General features: G+C 33.0%; 1 protein-coding gene and 1 pseudogene across 2 annotated transcripts in view; both read left to right on the top strand.

Annotated features, from left to right (window-relative positions):
* Positions 1–20,382, top strand: part of LOC145193862 (type-1 angiotensin II receptor B-like) — a 67,749-nt gene extending 47,367 nt beyond the window's left edge. Inside the window, exons 1-2 of one of the 2 annotated variants that reach the window (XM_090068706.1) lie at positions 10,418–10,657; positions 18,953–20,382. In XM_090068706.1, the coding sequence (XP_089924832.1) occupies positions 10,646–10,657; positions 18,953–19,942 (1,002 nt within the window). In that variant the 5' untranslated portion in view covers positions 10,418–10,645 and the 3' untranslated portion in view covers positions 19,943–20,382. Of the gene's footprint in view, positions 1–10,417; positions 10,658–18,952 lie in introns of those variants that run through there. The other variant, XM_090068707.1, reaches the window with a different exon arrangement.
* Positions 1–22,453, top strand: part of LOC149880836 (uncharacterized) — a 331,517-nt pseudogene that overhangs the window by 59,253 nt on the left and 249,811 nt on the right.

Here is a 22,453-nt window from a genome sequence, read left to right as displayed (position 1 = left end):
CTTTTTGAAGAATTGAAAATTCAAGATGGAGGTTGTTGATATGTATGGAATAAAATGATGTATAAAAAATAATTTTTTTTGTAATAATAAAAAATGGAAACTAATGTATATAAAAAATTTTTTCATTATGATCGAAAGATGTGTAATAAATCATATCTTTTTTTCGACAAGTATTTGAAGCATCCTCCCTCAAAAGCAGGAACTAGATATGAAATATTTGCTCAAAAAGACATTACACTAAATAAACTGAGTCATCAGAAAATAACTTTTATGTTTGGAATAAAACTTAAAAGCGGATTAGCTTTAGTGAATTTGAGGGAAAGCCTAAAATCAAAACTGGATTATTTCAATCACAGCATCATAATATCAGAGTCGGTGGATAATGTGATTATGGAAATTTACAATAACAGCAAGTCAGATGTGATTATTAAAAAAGGGGAAAGTTTATGCTTTGTCAATTTCATTAATGAGTAAAAAAAATAATTTTTTTCGCTTAATAAAAAATGGAATACAATTACGATGCTAAATCTAAAATTTATCCAGTTCTTCCAACAGCTCCTGCAGATGAAGGACATAGTTACCGTCTTCAAAAAATAAGTGAAATCCAAAAAGAGATGGACAACGAGAGGAAAAAGAGAGTAAATTTGAGTAAAAAGTACCATCGCGCTTTCAGAATCATTTCTTTTGTAGACACTACGTTGCAAGCAGGTGGTGTTGCACTTGGAGTTGTTGGAATTGGAACTTTGAGCACCATCGCTGCTGCCCCTGTTGGGATTGCGTGTGAAGGTGTGGCTATTGGAATGGGGTTTTTATCCATTGTAGGAGGACAATTAAACAAAAAACTAGCATTATAAGCGGAGAAGCATGAAAAGATCAAAGTGTTGGCAGAGTCGAAATTGAACACCATCAACAGTCACATTTCAAAGGCTTTAGTAGAAAACGTTGTAAGCGATTCAGAGTATGAATTGATTTTAGACGAGCTTCAAAAGTTTAAGAGCCTGATGAAAGAAATAAGGACTAAAACAAAAATCAACATTGACGAGATAACTAAAGAGTCGTTGATCCAAAAAGGAAGAGAAGACGCGATAAAAGCGTTCAATAATATGTTTAAGAAAAACTAATTTAAAAAACACAGATAAGTCTGCGTTTAAGTTTTTTTTCTTGTGTTTTAAAAATGTCCTTTTTTAAAATACTAGACCCTAACAAGAGGGATGAAATTGTGAGAGAATTTGTTGAAAGAAGAAAAAGAATCTATCAAGATAGTTTGAATGAAATTATTTATGATGCTAATCTTCTGACTGATTTGAGCAAGCTTTACAAGCCTCTGATTGAAAGCAATGAAAAGATGCAAAACGAACTAAAGAGCATCGCATACAAAGAGGTTGAAAACACTCCACTGGCTTTGACTTATCCAGAAAGCGAGCCATCGTCAATTAAAAGAATGAATTTAGGAGGTATTGCGAGTTACTACATGGCTAAATATGCATCGAAAAAAGAATTATGCGATAGAGTTTTTGGAATTCATGCAGAAGGTGGAAAATTGCATATCGGTAAAGAAGAAGTAACCATCGATGAAAACGACGTCATTATTGATGGAGAAAAGTATAATGGAACAATAGGACTTTGGGAGCTGATCTCAAGATCCAAGCCTGATAAAACCAAGTACACTGATGACGACCTTAAAAATTATGAAGATATACTTATTAACACTCAAGCAATGGAATCTGATGTAAATCCAAACAGACCAAAAGCTTCGAGAGCTGAAAAATACGTCACGATTATAAAGCCTATTTGGGAAAAATTCATGATGAATAAAAAGGGTAAAAAAGGTCATGGTGTCATTATTCTTCCGAGCGATCCAAATGCTCTTGTGGAAAAGCTCAACTTGAGTATCGCTGCATGGCATGCTGGAAATAAAGAGTCGAGAAATGTGGCTGTTTCCATTTGCGATGAGCTGTTGAGACAGAATAGGATTAATAAAGACGAGTACAAGGCTATGATCGCGTATATCGATATGAAATAAAAAAATCTATGGAAATAAAAATGATCGTTTATAGAAATAGATATGTTAAGAAGCATGTTGTGGGTGGAAGTGGGATAATTGACACGCTTAAGAATTTCTTAAGAAGAGCAGCAGCTTCAAGCGCTTCAAGAGCAGCATCTACTTTGGCTAATAAAATTGCAAAAACCGAACTGGGAAGAGAAGCAATCATGGCTACTAAATCTGCAGGAAAAGAGCTAGCTTCTACAGCCATTTCCACTGCCAGAGATGTGGCTATTGATAAAGGTAAAAAGACCATTGAGAAATTGTATTCCAAGACTGGAACTCCAAAACCACATGAAGCTGCAAAGAATGATCTCAGCCTTAAAAGCAAAGAAATTATTTCAAGCATTGTTAACAGAGCAGCACCGATTATAGATGAATATTCTATGCTTGGATCAGGATTGTCGAAGAACAAAGCGATTAGAATACAAGACCTGGTAAAAGGAAATGGGCTTTTGATCGCATGAGGATCCAAAAAATTTTTTCTTTGACAGATAAAAATGGCAAATTCCGATGTTTTAAATTTTACAGAAGAGATTATTGTTGATGAAGAAATTGAGAGATTTGAGTTTCATGAATACGAACCAGTGAATAAGAATCTAAACGTTGATGGAGAAATAAGAATCAATATTGAACAGCAAGATTTGTTCACGCTTCCATCTGAGGCATATCTTTTGGTTGAAAGAAGACTTTTAAAAGCGGATGGAACTTCCTACGCTGATACAGGCGTCGTTACTTTTGTTAACAACGGTATCATGCATATGTTCAGTCAGATTTCTTATCAGTTGTCGAATCAAGAGGTGGAAACCATTTACGAACCTGGACAAGCTACCACCATGATTGGATACCTAAAATATCCAGTAGAGTTCCAAATTTCAGAAGGTATGAACCAGCTGTGGCAGAGAGATACAACAGCTTTAGCAGATCTTGTTAACAACACTGGATTTAAGCAAAGACAAAATTACATCATTACACAAAGTGAAGAAAAAGGAACGTTTTCGTTCTGCATTCCTATAAAGCACATTTTTGGATTTTGCGACGATTACGATAAAGTGCTATATGGATTTAAGCATACACTTGCTCTTGTGAGAAAGAGTGATAGTGACGCTATTTTTAGAGCAGCTGCAACAGCTGCAGGAAAAGTGGATTTGACTAAATTGTCTTTGTTTATGCCTCATGTCACACCCTCTGTCGTAACTAGTAACAATCTTTACAAAATCATTGAATCAAAAGTAGATGTCCCATTTTCGTTCAGATCTAGACAATGCGATACCATCGCTGTTCCTGTATCAAACAACTTTAGTTGGAGGTTGAGCGCAAGATCTGCTAGTGAAAGACCTAGGTATGTCATTGTTGGATTCCAAACCAATAAATCTGGAAATCAAGAATTAAATCCTTCAGTCTTTGATCACTGCGACTTGAAAAACATGTATGTCACCTTAAACAGTGAAAGGTATCCTGCTGTTGATTACAATTTAGACTTTAATAACAACAAATACTCAAGAGCTTATAGAGACGCATCTAAGTTTGACAATAGACTTTATGGAACAAACGAAATTATAGCTCAGCCCAATTTGTCTGCCTTAAATTATAGATACATTTGTCCTCTTTTTGTTTTTGATGTAAGCAAGCAGGCTGAGAGGTTAAAAACTTCAGTGATAGATGTGCAAATAAAAGCTACATTTAACGCAAACGTTCCTGCAAACACTCAAGCCTTTGCTGTCCTCATTTCCGATAAATTGCTTAGGCTTAAATCAGATGGAAGCAGAATGAATATTGTTTATTGACGTCCTTCAAAATAATATTTTTTTAATAAAAAATGAGATATACGAAAAAGGATTTGAAAAAATTACTGAAAGAAAACGGAATTTCTAAAACGTCAAACAATAAAATGTCGTTAATGATGCTTGCGGCTGAAAACAACTTGATTGATAAAAACGAATGGATTAAAGACGTGAAGGAAGAGCGACCAGTGGGTAGACCGAAAAAGGATCTTAAAAATCTTTAGATTTTCATTAATCCAAAAAGGATCTATATCGGTTACAAGAAGAATAAAATGAAACAGTTTTTCCCGTTTTTTCTAGAATGTAGTATAAAAGAGACTGACATAAATAAAAAAAGACATCTTGAGCTTCTTGCTTTTGGAAAAACAGGTGTGTTTTGCGAATCTGTTTACGTCACTGAAAACGGAAATTTTAATATTCCAAAAGAGTACAGTGATAAAGAGAGAGACAAGCTTTATCGACTTGTATGGAGTGGTGAGACAGAATATTCACGAATGGAAAAGAAAATCAAAGAGCATCTCAGTACTTGGAAAGGCTTGTCTAAAGAAGAAAGGCCAAGAATGATTGACAAGTATGTGCTTGGTTTGGATTGCGATTTCGAGGAGAAAAAAAAGATTTCTGGAAAGCTGAAAAGCGCAATTTTAAATCATTCACTTGGTTCAAAAGACATTGTGTATGAAAACTTTAAGATTCTTCAGATCTCAGAAATGAAAAAATCGAATTTGATTTAAAAAAAATCTTTGTATAATAAAAAGATGATTTACACAAGAAAGCTTTTGAAAAATTTGCTAAAAGAAAATGGTGTTTCCAAGACGTCCGACAATGTAATTACGCTCATGATGCTTGCGGTTGAAAACAACTTGATTAGTAAAGATGCAATTTTGGAAAACTCAAAAGATGTGAGACCTGTGGGAAGACCTAGAAAATATGAGAAAAAAGAAAAGAAACCTCTTGATCCTAAATATGCGAGACTTGGTTTAATTAGAAATAATCCTTTAGGTTTGAGAATAACTCATATTGATACTGGTGAGGTGGTAGAATACAAGTCTACTTATGAATCGAAAAAAAAGACGGGACATGGCTGGCAGTACTTTGAAAGTCGAAATGGAAAAGTAGTTGATGGATGCAAGTATGAGATTTTTAGCGCGAGAAGTTTTTAAATTCTTTTATATATTGAATTTAAAAATTGAAGAATGATATAAATAAAAATCTTACGATATAAAAATGGAAAACAAAACGGTGAAAGAATTAAAAGAAATTGCTAAAGAGCAAAAAATAAAAGGGTATTATAAAATGAGAAAGGAGGATCTTATAATGGCTTTGCAGCCTGCTCCTCGTGTCGCCGCTCCTGCTGCTCCTGCTGCTACTCGTAGACGAACGACTGAGGCGAGACCTTTGTCAGTTGTTGTGAGACCTGTCATTGCTCCTAAACCAACGGTCATTCCAACTGTTGTTGTAAAACCTCCTATTGCTTCGAAACCAATTCATTTGCAAAGACAGATTCTTGATGAACCTGTTTCAGATTTAACACCTGTCATTACACCTAGACCGGTTCCTGCACCAAGACCTGGTTTATTTTCAAGTCTGACAGCAGTTGCAAAAAGTGTGACGTCATATGTTGCAAATAAGTTAAATGATATTAAAGAATGGATAGAGCCCTACGTTCCTGAAGTAGTCAAGAAGAACGTAAGCGAATCAGTGAAACAAATCGATGAAAAGATAAAGTTTATCAAATCACTTGTATTAAAAACAGTGTATAAACATCCCGAGTCAAAGCCTTATAAAATAAAATTCAAGTTGACTGAACATTCAGCGGAGCGTGCTGCTAGACAATTTTCTTATAGACCTTCTTCTCGATACCAAGACATTGCATCCTTTTTTAATTTGGTGAGAGAGTCTGCTATCAATGTCATGGAAGGAGAAAGAAACACAAAGGTTAGAATTATTTTAACGTGCGAAATGAAATCTGTAAGCATCACGACTGGTGAAGAAGTGACTCGGGAAGCAACCTTTTCATCATGATCAGAGATTATTCTAGCGGCTACAGATGTAAGAACGCTCATGGGTGAGATGGAAGAAAAAGTCTTGGAAAGTAGTGTCAAATACAATGCTTTAGGTTCCAATAGCACCATATCTAAGATTTTAAGAATGGACATTAACTTTATTGATTATGAACCTCTCAGCGGTTCTTCCTATATTGAGCTGTCTAAAGAGCTGAAAGACAAAAAGGCCATCATCAACATGAAAAACGACGACAATCAATGCTTTAAATGGTCGGTCACTCGAGCGTTGAATCTGAAAAATATGCATAACGAAAGAATTGATAAAGACTTGATTAAAAAATCTGAAGAGCTGAATTGGGAAGGAATTGAATTTCCTGCGGATTACCATAAAATCGACACGTTTGAAAAGAATAACCCAACTATCAGCATTAACGTCTTTGGGTATGAAAATAAAAAACCTTGCCCTTTGCGAGTATCTGAATTTGTTGATCGAAATCACTGTGTTGATTTGTTGTATATTACAAACGGAGACACAGAACATTATTGCGTGATTAAAAGTTTGAGTCGATTGTTATCTACGCAAACATCAAAAGGTAAAAGAAAACAACATTATTGCAGAAATTGCTTGCAAGGTTATGAGCAGGAAGAAAAGCTCCAAAAACATCAAGAAGACTGTTATGATAATGCGCCAATGAGAATCGATCTTCCTGAAGAAGGGAAAAATATCCTTGAATTTAAAAAAATCTTCCTAAAGTGTATGAAAGTTCCATACGTCGTATATGCTGACTTTGAAAGTTTCACCAAGGCTGTTAACACTTGCACACCGAATTCGAAAGAGTCATACACTAAACAATATCAAAAGCATGTTCCGAGCTCCTTCTGCTATTACATCAAATGCTTTGACGACAACCTATACAAAGAAAAACCAGGCATGTACACAGCTGAAAGTGATGATGACGATGTAGCCCAAAAGTTCATAAATATGCTTGAAGCAGACCTTATAAAGATTTTCGACAAGATTGATTTAATAAAAAAGAAAGTGATGAATAAGGAGGATAAAAAGAATTTTGAGGCTGCAACTCTATGCCATATTTGCAATAAAGATCTTAACTTTGATAAAAGTCTTAGACCATTGCCATTTGACCGGAAAGTATCGAGGAGCTGCTCATAACAAATGCAACTTGAATTATAAACTTCCAAAATTCATACCTGTCGTTTTTCACAATTTGTCTGGTTACGACGCTCATTTGTTTATTAAAAAATTAGGTGGGAAACTCAATTGCATACCCACCAATGAAGAAAAATATATCAGCTTCTCTAAACAAATCAAAGTGAGAGAATTCACTGATAAGAAAGGTAAACGTCGTGAAGTAAAGAAAGAGATAAGGTTTATTGACAGCTTCAGATTCTTACCCTTCGGTTTAGACAAACTGTCTAAAAATCTAACCAACGATCAATGTAAAAACGTGGCCGAATATTACAAAGAAAAACAGTTCAGTCTGTTAAGGAAAAAAGGTATTTACCCTTATGATTGGGTAGACTCCATTGAAAAATTCTCTGAAACACAATTGCCTCCTATTGAAGCATTCCATTCAAAACTGAAAGATGAATCAGCAAAAGTTGAAGACTATGCACATGCTCAAAATTTTAGAACGAATTTGGATGTGAAACGTTTAAAGACTATCACGAATTATATAATATTTCCGACGTGTTGATACTTGCAGATGTCTTTGAAGATTTCAGAAACACATGTTATACTCATTACGGTCTTGATCCTGCTTGGTATTACACCTCTCCTGGATTGGCTTGGGATGCTATGTTAAAGAAAACTGATGTCGTAATAGAACTTCTGACCGATAATAATATGCTCAACATGATACGAAAAGGTGTACGCGGCGGAATCAGCATGATCTCCAATCGATATGGAACTGCTAATAACAAATACATGGGCGATTCCTACGATCCATCAAAACCTTCAAAATTCATCCAATACTTGGATGCTTATAACCTTTATGGATGGGCTATGTGCAAACCTCTTCCTGTTAGAGGATTTAGATGGATGACTGAAGATGAACTTTTAAATTGGAAATCTATACCTTGCATTCTCGAAGTGGACTTGGATTATCCTGAAAGTCTTCACGATTTACATAATGACTATCCTTTGGCTCCTGAAAGAATGACCATTGAAAAAGTAGATAAGCTTGTTCCCAATTTAAACAACAAAGAAAAATACGTCGTTCATCATGAAAATCTAAAACTCTATGAACGGATGGGATTAGTCATCACAAAAATTAATCGTGGCATCACCTTTGAAGAAGAACCTTTTATGAAAAAGTATATTGACCTCAACACTGGATTAAGAGCAAAAGCTGAAAATGAATCTGACAAGGAATTTTTCAAGTTCATGAACAACTCCGTCTTTGGGAAGACCATGGAGAATATTCAAAAACGAGTTGATGTTAGACTCGTTACTACGAAAAAAGATGCTCTAAAGTTATCTAAAAGTCCTAGATATGATCGAAACACCATTTTTGATGAAAACCTAATCGCGGTTCATATGAAAAGAACAAGTGTCTTTTACGACAAGCCTGTTTTCTTGGGAATGAGCATCCTAGACATCAGCAAAACTCTCATGTTTCAGCAGCACTACGACTACATGAAGCCTAAATACGGAGATCGCGCTAAATTACTCATGACTGACACTAACTCGCTCTTTTACGAAATAGAAACGGAAGATTTTTATCAAGACATTGCTGATGACGCACTTGAAAAATTTGACACGAGCGACTTTCCTAAAGATCATCCCGCCATTCAAAACGCTGCGTTCAAAGTGGGTTTAAACAAAAAAGTTATCGGAATGTTCAAGGACGAGACTGCTGGCAAACAAATTAAAGAGTTTGTTGGGCTTCGACCTAAACTCTACTCCTATGAGGTCTTTAATGAAATAAAAGAACACAAAAAATGCAAAGGCATTCAGAAATGCGTTGGTGAAAATCGCATCACTCAAAAAGATTATAAAGACTGCTTAATGAACAAGACAGAAAAGCTCACCACCATGAACGTTATCCGTTCCCATCTTCACAATGTCTACACTGAAGAAATCACCAAAGTCGCACTCAGCGCTAACGACGACAAAAGAATCATCTTAGAAGACGGTATTCACACCTTGGCTATTGGACACTACAAACTAAAACCTTCTTTTACATTTATAGATAAACTCTTTCAAAATATGCAATGACCTTACCACAAAAGATACATTTTTATCCTAATCACTATCGCACACACACAATCTAATTACACTTTTATACAAAAAAATGGAAATATCAATGACTCACACAATCTAATTACACTTTTACATTTAATTACACAACGACATCTACAATTCCTTAAGTATAGGAAAAGTATCAATGGCTCAGAATCCGCATATCCTAGTATGTATGTATGTATGTATGTATGTATGTATGTATGTATGTATGTATGTATGTATGTATGTATGTATGTATGTATGTATGTATGTATGTATGTATGTATGTATGTATGTATGTATGTATGTATGTATGTATGTATGTATGTATGTATGTATGTATGTATGTATGTATGTATGTATGTATGTATGTATGTATGTATGTATGTATGTATGTATGTATGTATGTATGTATGTATGTATGTATGTATGTATGTATGTATGTATGTATGTATGTATGTATGTATGTATGTATGTATGTATGTATGTATGTATGTATGTATGTATGTATGTATGTATGTATGTATGTATGTATGTATGTATGTATGTATGTATGTATGTATGTATGTATGTATGTATGTATGTATGTATGTATGTATGTATGTATGTATGTATGTATGTATGTATGTATGTATGTATGTATGTATGTATGTATGTATGTATGTATGTATGTATGTATGTATGTATGTATGTATGTATGTATGTATGTATGTATGTATGTATGTATGTATGTATGTATGTATGTATGTATGTATGTATGTATGTATGTATGTATGTATGTATGTATGTATGTATGTATGTATGTATGTATGAGTGAGACCAACACAAAAAAGTATGAAGTTACCAACACTGCAAGTTATTCACCAAGACTAGGCAGCCCCAGACGTTTAGCAACCAAAATATCAGCTACATTTATGGTTAGGTGAAAGGTAATCCAGGGGTGAGTTAAAAAAATGAATTTGACCAAAATGACCGAGGAGACCAGCTTACTAACTCATCAAGCAGTAAGAAAAATATATCAAGGTTCAGTCATCTTAGTAGGCAGTTTATGGGAAAGTTTTTTAAGTACATCAAGATTTTTAGATATTTAAATCATGCATTGATTAGTACAAACCCTTATATAGTAATATAAACTTTAACGCTAATTAATTCGATTAATATTGTAATATTTAACCGCGGAAATCTTAAAAGAACCAAAACGAGTTCAAAACAAATCTGCGCTTATATGATGAGTAGCTCGGCAAGAGTTATTTATACTCTTAAATAAGTGTATAAAATTTATTATGTTTATCTCTGCTATATGTTTTATTCTATAGTTTTAAACTGATATAAAAAAACTTTCAAGCAAAACTTGTTCAAATGTTGTAAACTTCCGTCTATTTATTTCTGGTGCTTTAAATGAAATGGTGGATTAAATAAGACAAAAGATAAGTTATTTAACAATATCTTAATTTTTGCGTGATACATGAAAGTGAAAATATTTTTTCGAAACCGAAAATTATCAAACAATTATCCTATTTATCCAAGTTCGCACAAACTAAAGTGATCAAAACAAATCTGCGTTTAAACAATGAACAGCACAGTAAGAGTTTTTTTACTTTTAAATAAGTGTATAATATTTATTTTGTTTATCTCTGGTTTAAATTTTATTCAACAGTTTTTAAATAATATAACAAAGGTTACATGCAAAACTTCTTATAATGCTGAGAATAGCCGTAAATTAATTCCTGGTGCATTAAATGACGTGGTGGAATGTAAAAAACAACGGATAAATTATTTAACTTTTTCTTAACGAGTAAACAAATGTTTTTTTATAATATAGTTCTAAAATTCACAGATCATCTAAAAACTTTTTATAACTGGCGGTAGAAAACAAGCTCTAATACTTATAGGGAGCGAAAACCCGACCCGAATACTCGAGAGTACCCGTAGCCGGACAGTTTTAATAGCTTTTGTTACCCGATACCCTAGCCTTCGGGTTGGGTATTACCCAATATAAACTACCTGAATATTACCTGTAGAAGTAACCGAAATTCGAGTAATAAAATTACCAGATCATCGGACAAAAACTTTCACGCGATCGGATAATATCGCTAATTTCTTTTTATCTTATTGTATTTTCTTCCTAAAAGTTAAGACCTACTTCATGTAAGTCTTAACTTTTAACTCATTAAAAATTAATACTTGCATGTAGTAGGTAGAACTAATACTTACATGAAGTAGGTGGAATTAATACTTACTTGGAGTAGGTGGAATTAATACTTACTTGGAGTAGGTGGAATTAATTATTAAATGGAGTAGGTGGAATTAATGTTTAAATGGAGTAAGTGGAATTAATACTGAAATGGACTATGTGGAATTAATACTTACATGAAGTAGGAAGAATTAATACTCCATGTAAGTATTAATTTTTAACTAATTAAAAATTTATTATTGTTAAATATTTTTTGATAAATAAGAGTGTGGAAATGAGTTCTTAGTGACTGTTGAGTTCTTCTGTTAATTAGAGATTTTTTTCGTCTAAAATTATTTTTTTTATTTTAAAAGTTTTGTTTTATAATAAAATTAATTTTCAATACTAATAAAATGCCAAAAATATCAATAAATGATAGAAATCGCATCATTGGTTTACATGAAGAGGGCTATAGTCAAGTTAAAATAGCCAAACGTGTGATTTGTTCGCGAGCGTCAGTTAAAAAAATGGTTAAAAAATATAATTTAACTGGTGATGTAGTGGATAAAAAGAAGTCTGGTCGCCCCAAGAAGTTAAGCCCACATAATGAACAGTTTTTAAAAATAACTGCGCAATGAAATCGCAAGAAAGTAAGCTCAGAACTCGTTCAAGATCTTAAAAGAGCAAGTGGAACTGTAACACATGCATCTACTCTGCGACAATCTTTATTAAAATCTGGATTAAAAGATTGTGTAGCTGTTAAAAAACCTTTGCTGCGCAAAGGTAACAAAGAAAAAAGATTAAAGTTCGCCTGAGAGCACAAAGTATGGCAGAAAAATCAATGGGACAAGGTATTGTTTACAGACGAATCAAAATTTCGAATATTTGGAAGAAATAAACATCAGTATGTTAGGCGAAGAAAGGGTGGGACATTGAACTTGCCATGTCTAGCATCAGCGATCAAACATGGTGCATGGAATATTGAAGTTTGGGGATGTATTTAAATAAAAAGGGTAGGGTGTATTGTTAGAATAACAGAAAAGTTTACGGTTAAAAATGTAAAAACATTTTGCATAACCATTCTGTACGTTCTGGACGACAAATCATTGGAGATTATTCTATCCTACAACAGGATAACGATCCCAAACATACATGGAAATTAGTTAAAAATTATTTGTCAAATCTGGAAGAGGAGGAAGTGCTTCAAACCATGACTTGGCCTCCTCAGAGCCCTGATTTGTACATAATCGAACAAGTTTAGGACTACTTAGACAGAAAGAAGATAGAAAAATTGCAAAAAAAATGTAAATGAGCTTTGGAATGTTCTAAAAGAAGAATGGTACAATATCCCTTTCACACTTACTGAAAATCTGTTAGTATAAGTAAAAGGCTCCATGAAGTTATTGTAAATAAATGTGGACACACAAAATATTAGTTAAGTCTCTATGTATAGTTATAAATTTAAATGTTTTTAATAAAACTTGTATTATATTACACAATTTGATAAAAATATGTTTGTACCTATTTTAGTTTTAATTTCATTTTATTTGACATTTTATCCTGAATATATTAAAATTCTCTTAGTTGCCACTTTCTTTTGCTCAGTAATGTATATAAGAGTGTCCCAAAAAAAAAAAAATTACCTCTCAAGCTTTTCCCATTCTCTAAGGTCTATATGGGCAAAAAATACCACAAAAATTTTTTTTGTTCCAGTAAAAGTGATATCTGTAAAATTTCATTTTTCATAAAAAAATGCAATTTTTTGGAAAAAAATCATGTAGTTTAGAAATTCTCTTGAAAATATATATTTTCAGTTTAAAATATTAAATATATTTGAGTTGCTTCTTTGTCAGGTCCTTCTTCAGCTTCTTTCTGTTGTCTCTGGCTACCAGTATAAAGTTCTGTTTTATGTTGTCCGACCTGTAGCCTCCAACAAAGTCCTGGATTATTCGGATATTCCTTTCAGCGCAGTCACTGACACATTTAATCGACTTCAAAAAACCATTTAAAAATATCAAATGTCTGACAGGCATCTCCGCTGATCCACTTCTCCACCTCTTCAACAGAGATCTCACATACCTTGAACAAGATCCAGCTCTGGGAATCTACCAGCTCAGTAAGTTCTGTTGACCTGCTAATAACCGGTAGCTTTGGTTTCGCCATATGAAACTGGTCAGGGACATCACACTTGACCAACTTCTCCAACATTTTCTTCTTTACCTCGTCGTCAATATCATCGTCAGCTAGAGACAGAATAACTAACTGTTTTGTTAAATACCAAGCATGCCACTGCATGCTGGAAAGAAGGGCCTGTCAAAGTTTTAGTAATGGTCCCTTATGTCAAAAATGACTTATAGGCAGCCAATACATTTGAAGTCGACTTGTCCACCATACAAGATTTTAAGAAACAGGGCCCATAACATACAGAAACAAAGAATGCCGCTGTCTTTACCATCTTCTTCTCTCCCTCATTCATCAACTTGGCTACCTTCTTAGTCATCCTCAGGGTCAGCAGGTATAGAGCATCTGCCATGAACCTTTAGAATAAATTATTATTATTATTAAACATGTAAGAATAACTAGAAAATTTACTTTCCCCTAAACACAAAAAATTATTGATAATATACTATTACTGTACCTGACTTCATGGCAGGCTCCAGGTTGATAAAAATGAAATCCTGACACATCTCCACTCAAATAGAAGACAACTAGCTCACAAAGTTTCTTGTAGTCCCCCCTGTTAAATGTCTCTATAGTCAGTGCCCTCTTGTCAAACTCCAAGGCCTCCCTTGCAATGTTGTACAAGGATGATCTAACCTGTAGCTGTACAAGGATGATCCAACCTGTAGCTCATTCCAATCAAACCTAATAATCTCCTCCATCTTGTCTACCTCCTCCTTGATGTGTGGCCAGGTTTTCTGCAGGCTTACGTAGAGTCTTCTCCTTGGCCCCTTTGTTTTCTCACCAGTAAGAGCCTCCATAAAATGAGAGATGTGTAACTGCAACATGTGTCATCTGCACAGAAACCAGAGTAAGGGAATGTTGAGAATGTTTGTGAGGATGGTAATGGCCCCAACAAATACTCGAGTGTTTGAAGCAGTGGTGTCACAGCATATGGCAAAGATCTGATCAACAATATCGTAATACTCTAGGAGATTTAAGATCACCTCTGCCTGGTTAATCACCTTGGAGCTTTCAGCTTGAAATACTCCAAGGAGAATGTCATTTGTGTCGTCAATATTAGAAGATGTAACGCTAATTGCAATCCTTTCAACAGCAACAGTTATGTTCAGGTTCTCCTTCATCTCTTTGATCTGTTTGCCGTCAAAATGCAGGACAAGCCTCTTTCCCTTCAAGGTTTCCATTATATTTTGTCTTATCTGGTCTCCTAGTAATTAAAATAACTTTATCACCTATATAATTTGATCTTTATTTATCCCAGTTTAACTTGATCATTATTTTCAATAATTTTATATTCTACTATTTACTCTTACCTAGATCTTCAATCTTCTTGAATCTCTTTCGATGAACGGAGTTCTGGAGATGGGCATATCCTCAAGATTCACGCCTGCTTTATTGCGGATTGCTGCAATAATCAGGTCGAATCCCAACCCTGTATCGAGCAGATACTTCTGAAGTACAATCCACCAGATCCTCAGAACTGATACTTATCATTATCTACATAATACACAGCTATGATATTTCTAATCTAATTGAATTCAGTTTGATTAAGTTTACTCAAAATTAGTACAACCAACTTTACATTTTATTGCAATCTTTTTTTTACCTTGCCTTTTACTGTAAAATCAGAGTTTTGGAATAATTCATTGACAGAATCTTCATCTGTGGAAATTACAGCATCTTACTCGGATGCAAAATAACCAGCATCAGATTCAAAGGAAGCCTCAAGTTCACTTAGAACTAGTTCCCTTGTCTTTTGTCCTTTTTTTACTTCTGTAAACTTCATATTCTTCATTCTCTGCGACCGATCCTGTCTGTTTTTAACAGATTTTTCAAATTCTTTGTCTACCTCAATAGTAATATAAATTTTTCTATCTTCTTTTTGATCTAAAAAAAACTTAATGTCCTCTGCCTTGGCCTTCTGGAAACGATGTCGACCTGATTGGATCTTCTCCTCAAATTTCCCCACTGATATGTCGAGGAGTTTGCTGCTCTCCATAATGAACCCTTCCTATATCTAAGTGAATCTACCAATGCTCGAATCCCAGTTTAGATCTCTCAGATGGATTAGTTTGCAATACTTAATGTGGAGCTTCAGAATCTTATCCCTGATTATACATAAAATAAGTTTGTTAATTACTGAAGCATTGGTTATTTTTTATTTATTTGTATTGGTATCTTATTATTTATTTGTTTGTTTATATAATTAAAAGTTACTTTATTTTTTACCTGACAGCAGCTCCAGAAATAAGGAGTTCTCCAAAACCAGCCTTGTTCCACACATCCATTACAAGAGAAGTAACACATTTATAGTTGGGATTTTTTCAGGATCTACCCTTGCAGATAAGGTCTTTGCCTGGAAAACTTTGAGAACAAGCCACAACAGGTTTTGTAGATTTAAACTTTAAAGCCTTGGAAGATTTGATAAACTGTATGTATCTGAGCACATTTCTAATGCTGCGGAGCTGGTTCGTGGGCAGCGGGTTGGTAGGATAATTGAGAAGAAGCAGTAGCCTTCTGGGATTAGTCTGTATCTTCCTCTTTTCTCCTTTTTTCATGTCTTTCTTACGATGATGGTTCATTTTACAATTTACTATTAAATATTAAATTATATAACATACTTTAATTTATCTATCATTCAATCATTCATTAAACAATTATATTTTTGATTGAATCTTTTTTAAACTTTTAACTATGTGTAAAATACATTATGTAGCATGACAACAACAGTAATCTTGTATGTAGTATATATCTCAAAAACGTGTGATATGATCGAATCGCGCGTAATTAAATTTACCTTTTTAATTGACCAAAGACGACTTAAATTGGTATTTAATCACACTAATAATAATAATAATAATATTGTTAAACTAGGGCATTATCACTAAGTTTATTTTTAAAAAAAAAATATCAGAAAAATTTCATTACAAATTTATCAAACATTGAAATAATGGACCTTATTTTAAAAAGTCGCATTTTTTAAATTTTACAGATATCACTTTTTGACGACAGTTTTTTTTTTCGTTTATTTTTAGCCTTAGGGGACATCAGAGAGTGGGAAAAACTTGAGAGGTATCATGAAAAAAAAAGTGTGTTTCAGGGACACGCTACTGTATATATACAATAGTTTTGTATTTTTATTTATTTATGACTATTTTATAAAATAAAGGCCGTAAAAGTTTTAAGGCCTTCTCCTTTCGATCTTCTTATTTCATTCATATATTTATTTTTTTTATGTTAAGACCTTCTCTTTTTTTACTAGTCGGGTAGTTAAATCCTGTAGCATGTTTTAATACGCTACCTGATTTTAATATTCGATCATCGGAAGTACTCGAAAAAGGAACCTTCAAGGAGTGCCATAAAGAATTCACAGCAGCGTAAGGATGTACAAGTGTTTTGTGCCTACACCTCAAAGGAAAAGATGCAGATCTGTTTACAGAAATGGAAAGAAAGAATGCAGATAGAATGAGGGCTAATTCCCTTTTTAGACTGTGATGATTCTGAATCGCAATCGCAATCACTAATTGGACCATCTGAACCACTAAAACCACCCACTAAAAAACCAAAGTAAGAACCAGAAAAGAAAAAACCCCAAACCAAAAAATTCTGGGGTGAGGATAATACTCATCAAGTAAGGCTGATCATAGACATCACTAGATGGGTAGTAGAAGAGATGAAATCTTTTTCAGTAGTGGAAGCTAAAGCATTCATTTGCATACTCAAATTGCTACCTTAGGCAAATACAATGAAATTTCAGGACATATACTGAGTTCCAGAGCAATTCCAAAAATCTATAAATTTATGAAAAAAACAGTTATTGACTCACTAAATACAGAAAAATATGAACTTGAAGAATTGTCTTCATACCAGATATCTGATAATTGTCTTCATACCAGATATCTTGAGTGCCAGAACAAAACATTCTCAAATAAACTTAACAGGACACAAAAATTTCGGCCTAAAAAGATTCCTTTTCGCAATGAAGTATTTTCCAGAGGAACATACTGTTAATAACATCAGTGCCAAGATAACAGATATCGTTCACGAAATAGAGTTCAATCCAAAAACAGTGAGGTGGATCACCATTGTTACAGACGGCGCTGCAAACATTCAAAAGGGATCAAAAACAAAGAGTCACATTGATACCAACATGTGATGCGTCGACCACAAAATCCACTTGATTGTTACCGGCTCACTAGCTGCAAAAGACCAGGAAAAGATTTGAACTCCTTCAGTATAAATAGTCATACTTAAATTTTTTTTTCATTTGTAATTCATTGTAAATAAATGAATTGAGTTGAATTGCTTTGGGTATTTTTACTTTTTTGGGTAGTTCTGAGAGTATTTTATGGGTATTCTACGGGTATCAAGTATCGGGTATTGCTGATTTTTTAAAAAAACGGGTATTTTATAACTTTCAGGTAATTACCCGATATATTTAAATTCGGGTAATAGCCGAAATAATTGCCCAGATCTGAGTTTGGGTCTCGGGTCCCTACTTACTTACATTATTTATCATTTTTTAAATAAATTTTGATTTTTATGTGTAATTCTCTCTCTGTTACGAACTAAAATTGGAGAATAAAATAAAAACGCCTTTTTTCAGTGATTATAGTTTGTAAAAAGCATCGAAAATGCTGCTTAAGTGTATATTCATTTTTACTATTACTTTTAAAGTTTTCAAATTTATTCTTAAACTCAATCTGATTCGAATTATCCTATTTTTTTTTTTTTAAAGAAACACGTTTTTATGTTTGGACACATTTCCTATTGGCTTACAAGCTGCTTCTTTTATGTACTAACTTTAAATCCTGAAGTACAGCACTTCTCAGTTGTGCAGCACAACAATCTGATGCTCTATGTCACCTTCTGATACTCTGTCACCTTCTCATGCAATATTTTAAAATGCCAATTTAATCTGAGAACTAAGTGTATCCTTTGCTTTGCTCATGATTGGTTCATTTATATCTATAACAGACTGCCTGAATCCATGTCTTGTTTTAACGAGCAGATTTTATTCTTGCTTATCAATTTTTTTTTACTTTTGTACTTTGTTTGTTTAGATTTTGTTAACTAATTGTAAGTAATTGTAAATGTCCTCCTCTTTATAACTACACTAGCGTTTAGTAATATCAGACCATAGGAATGGATCTTTAAGAGCTATCTGGCCATTTGAAAAGTGGTCAGATTGGTGTAAGACCAAGTATGTCAAAAAGACACAAAATGAGGAAAATTAGGCCAGATGAACCATACCTGACTGGGTCCAGCGACCATTTATCATGCAATATATTCAATAATATTAACGAGACTGATTATTTGGTGAATGCAGGTTCAAGAACTTATGCACAAAACATAAATATTAAGCATTCAAACACTGAAAATTATTACCTTTATTTTGCATAATAAAAATTTGGTATTGAACTTTCGTTATTTTATTTTGTTGTGTATTACTTTTTATAAATACTTTCTGTGATTGTTTTTAATCCTGTTTATTTCATTCACCTGTATTTATTACACATTTAGATATTTGAGATAAGAATCTGGGAATTAACTTGGTATTCATTGATTACAGTTCTCGGAGGGTTTGGAAATGGTATTGTAATGATAGTTATACTGTTGTCCAAAAACATCAATCGCAAATCATCGTTTAATGTTGCCATATTTTCGTTAGCACTCGCTGATTTCTTAGCTTCTGTGTTTGGTTTACCCTCTTACATTTTGTCAACAAACTCCTTTCGAAGTCATCCTACTGGTAGAAATGGTGATTGGATGTGCAAATTATTGACTGGTTATAATATACCGTTCTGGTTTCTAGATGCTTCAGTTTTTTTACTCGTTTACATTGTACTTGAGAGACGAAAAGCAATTTTATATCCAAGCTCTTCGCTTATGGCGCCGAAGTCATTTAAACGTAATCTGGCGATAATGATTTTGATATATTTCCTTGCTTTTTTAGCTCAGTCTTTAAAGGCATTTTTTGCAGAATATAATCCAAAACCAGATCATATGACATTTGGAAATTTTTGTAAACACAAACTTAAATTTCCATTTTTTTTTTATATCATTGCAGTTCTTTTGGACTCCTTTGTACCATTTATTGTTATTGTTTGGTGTTTCTACCAAATATCTAGGACACTTGAAAAAATAGATGATTTCTTGGGATCAAGCCTACTGATATATTCCAATAGAAACCGTAAGATTGACGTTATAAAGGATCGCAAAGTAAACACAGTAAAAACAATAAAAATAATTGCAGCTGCACTTTGTGTTTGTGTTTTGCCGAACCGCTTGCTTTATTTAATCTCTCCTTTGAGTCTTAAATGGCCTTTTCTCAGTTGGAACCAATGGTTGTCACAGATATTCGTTTTGATGCGTTTTTCATACTCTGTTATAAACCCAATGGTATACTGCTTTCAAAGCAAAGAATTCAGAAGACATTTTTTAACAGTTTTTTGCCAACGTAAATTTATTGCATCAAATGGTTATAGAAGATTGCCTGGGATGGTCTTTTGAGATTTCAGAGGATGGTTTCTATTTATAAATTTTTCAACGTTAAATAATGATATTTTGCTAATTTTACATTTTTAGATAAAAATATGTAAAAATGTAAAATATTTGCCGCCTTGATGTTTTGTCGGATTAGATTATGTTTTTAAATCACGTGTTTAATTCACAGCATTTTTGAGAGGTAATAAGTCAAACTGGAATTCGAACTCGAAGTTTTGAATAAATGTATGTATATGTATATAGTAATGTGCCACAGTGAGCCATAAAGATCACTAGGTTCAGCTTTTCTAATTTTTTCTCCAATTTTTTTCACATTGAAATAAATGCTGGTTAGAAATGTTATTTTTTTGTATTGGACAAATCTTAAAACTTACTTTACCCTTTAAACTCAAGCGATAATGTTTTCCCATTTATGATGGTATTACTTCTTTTCAAAAAAAAGAAAATTTTTTGAATTGTTATCTTGAATTATCCTCCTTAAAACAATAGTTACATTTTCTACAAATTTTAACTTGAAGTAATTTAAACTCCTTTTACACTATACCCCTTATAACAATAACTAAAAGAAAAAAATACAATAAGTGCAACAAAAAACACAACTACTTTTATATTACAATTTTTATATCCTTTCTGAGCAAAAAGTGGCAGTAGCAGACTTCAATCGTTTAGCATAGTCTTTTAGCATAATCCTTCGCTTATATTGAGACCTAATTGGCTTAAAGACTCTATGAACAACTTTTCCAGTCTGTTCAGCATTCAATCCCAGAGTACAACAATTAAATTTCATTAATGGGAGAATGTGGCAGACAACTATATTTACTTTCTATGGAGCCTTTAGCTATGCATTTAAATGTATCTTTGCATACTGCTGTAGGTCAAAAAATCATATTTTGAACTTTTCAATAACTGAAGAAACATCGCTGCCTAATTCTTATCCAAAAGTACACTCTTTAACCTTCAAAAATTTTCTGAGGCAATCAACTATAAGTATCAAATTAGTTTGAGATGCTGACACATCTCTCTCTAAAATATAAAATACACTTTTCCTAGAAGTTTAGTGGAATTACTCCTATCAAAGTCTATCCTATGATAACCTCGAAATAAGATATAATGCTCTTTGAGCCAATATGTAAAAAGGGTTTGATGATCTAAAAGTAGTCTACCAAGTAGTATCACAATTCCATAAGAAGAAATGACTGAAAGTGGAACTAAGTGATTTTGTCTTCAGCATTTTTATCTAAATAAACGAGTTGAGGACAACAACGTTTTAGAAATCTTTCATGTCTAATTGCTTTTCCCCATTTTCAATAAATAAGTAATACCTACCCAGGACAAAATTTATATAGATTTTCTATATAAAAAATCAATCCTTTTTTCTATAGGCTTTTGAAACATATTGCCTATAGAAATTCAACTACTAAAAGTCTATAGAATATGCAACTGAAAATCTATAGAAGTTTCTATAAAAAAGATCAATACTATTTTTCATAAGCTTTTGAAACATGGCCTATAGAAATATAACTACAGAAAGCCTATAATAGTTTCTATAGATCATATTTTTCGAAAGTGTTTAGTAAATGTTTTCTATTATCATTTTAAATGGTCTATAGAATCGTTGGAACGTAGCAGTTTTATAGATTTTCTATGATATTCTATTAACCATCTGTATATTTCATATAAGGAATATTTGCCATTGAAAAAAGTGCATTTATAACATTTTAAAACAAATGACTATATATTCAATAATCAAAAAAGACAGAAATACAATATGAACATTCTTATAACATCTCTCGTATTTAAACTCTTCTTTACTTTCGACTTCTTAACTTGCTGAATTTTACATGATCAATGTATATTTTGTGACGTAGTACTAATTGTTTCTAAATTACAAAGTAAAAGTACTATGAATATAATTCATATAATTGAATATGTAAATAATAATAGATAAAATTTGCAACATGAAAATATCTTACTCTACTTGATCCGTTTGTGTAGTTAGGTTCTTTCCAGATTCGAATATAAAACATATTGAAATAAAACCGCGGTATCCACAAACAAACGGTATAGTAGAAAGATTCATGCAAGTAATAGGGAAAACAATAAAAACAACTTATTTTATGGGTCGAAATTGGAGAGAGGAACTTAAATGTATGCTTCGAACTTATAGATGTGCTCCTCATGCCATTATCGGAAAATCACAGTAGGAGACTGGTTCTCGTAAAACGTCATAAACGTGGAGGAAGATTAGAAATATCTAAACAAGAAATACATTGTTAAAGAAAGAAGGAAAAGTTTAGTTGTTGTAGTAGATGAAGAAGGAAACGAATTGGCGTCTAATATACAGTCTTTAAAGAAGTTATTAAAACCTTATGAGTTTATACAAAAGGAAACACAAGTTAATGAAAGCTGATAGAAAATCGCATCCCAAGCGAAATCATAGACCAGTAAAACTTTATCATCAAGTACCAAGTTCTGTTAATATGATTTGAAAAGTAATAATTACCTAAGTGCATTCAT

Source organism: Hydra viridissima, unplaced genomic scaffold (assembly GCF_058129835.1).
Source record: "Hydra viridissima isolate aposymbiotic clone 2 unplaced genomic scaffold, HvirCarnegie_v1 scaffold_12, whole genome shotgun sequence".
Lineage (NCBI taxonomy): Eukaryota > Metazoa > Cnidaria > Hydrozoa > Anthoathecata > Hydridae > Hydra > Hydra viridissima.
This window is presented reverse-complemented; position numbering and strand designations above follow the sequence as displayed.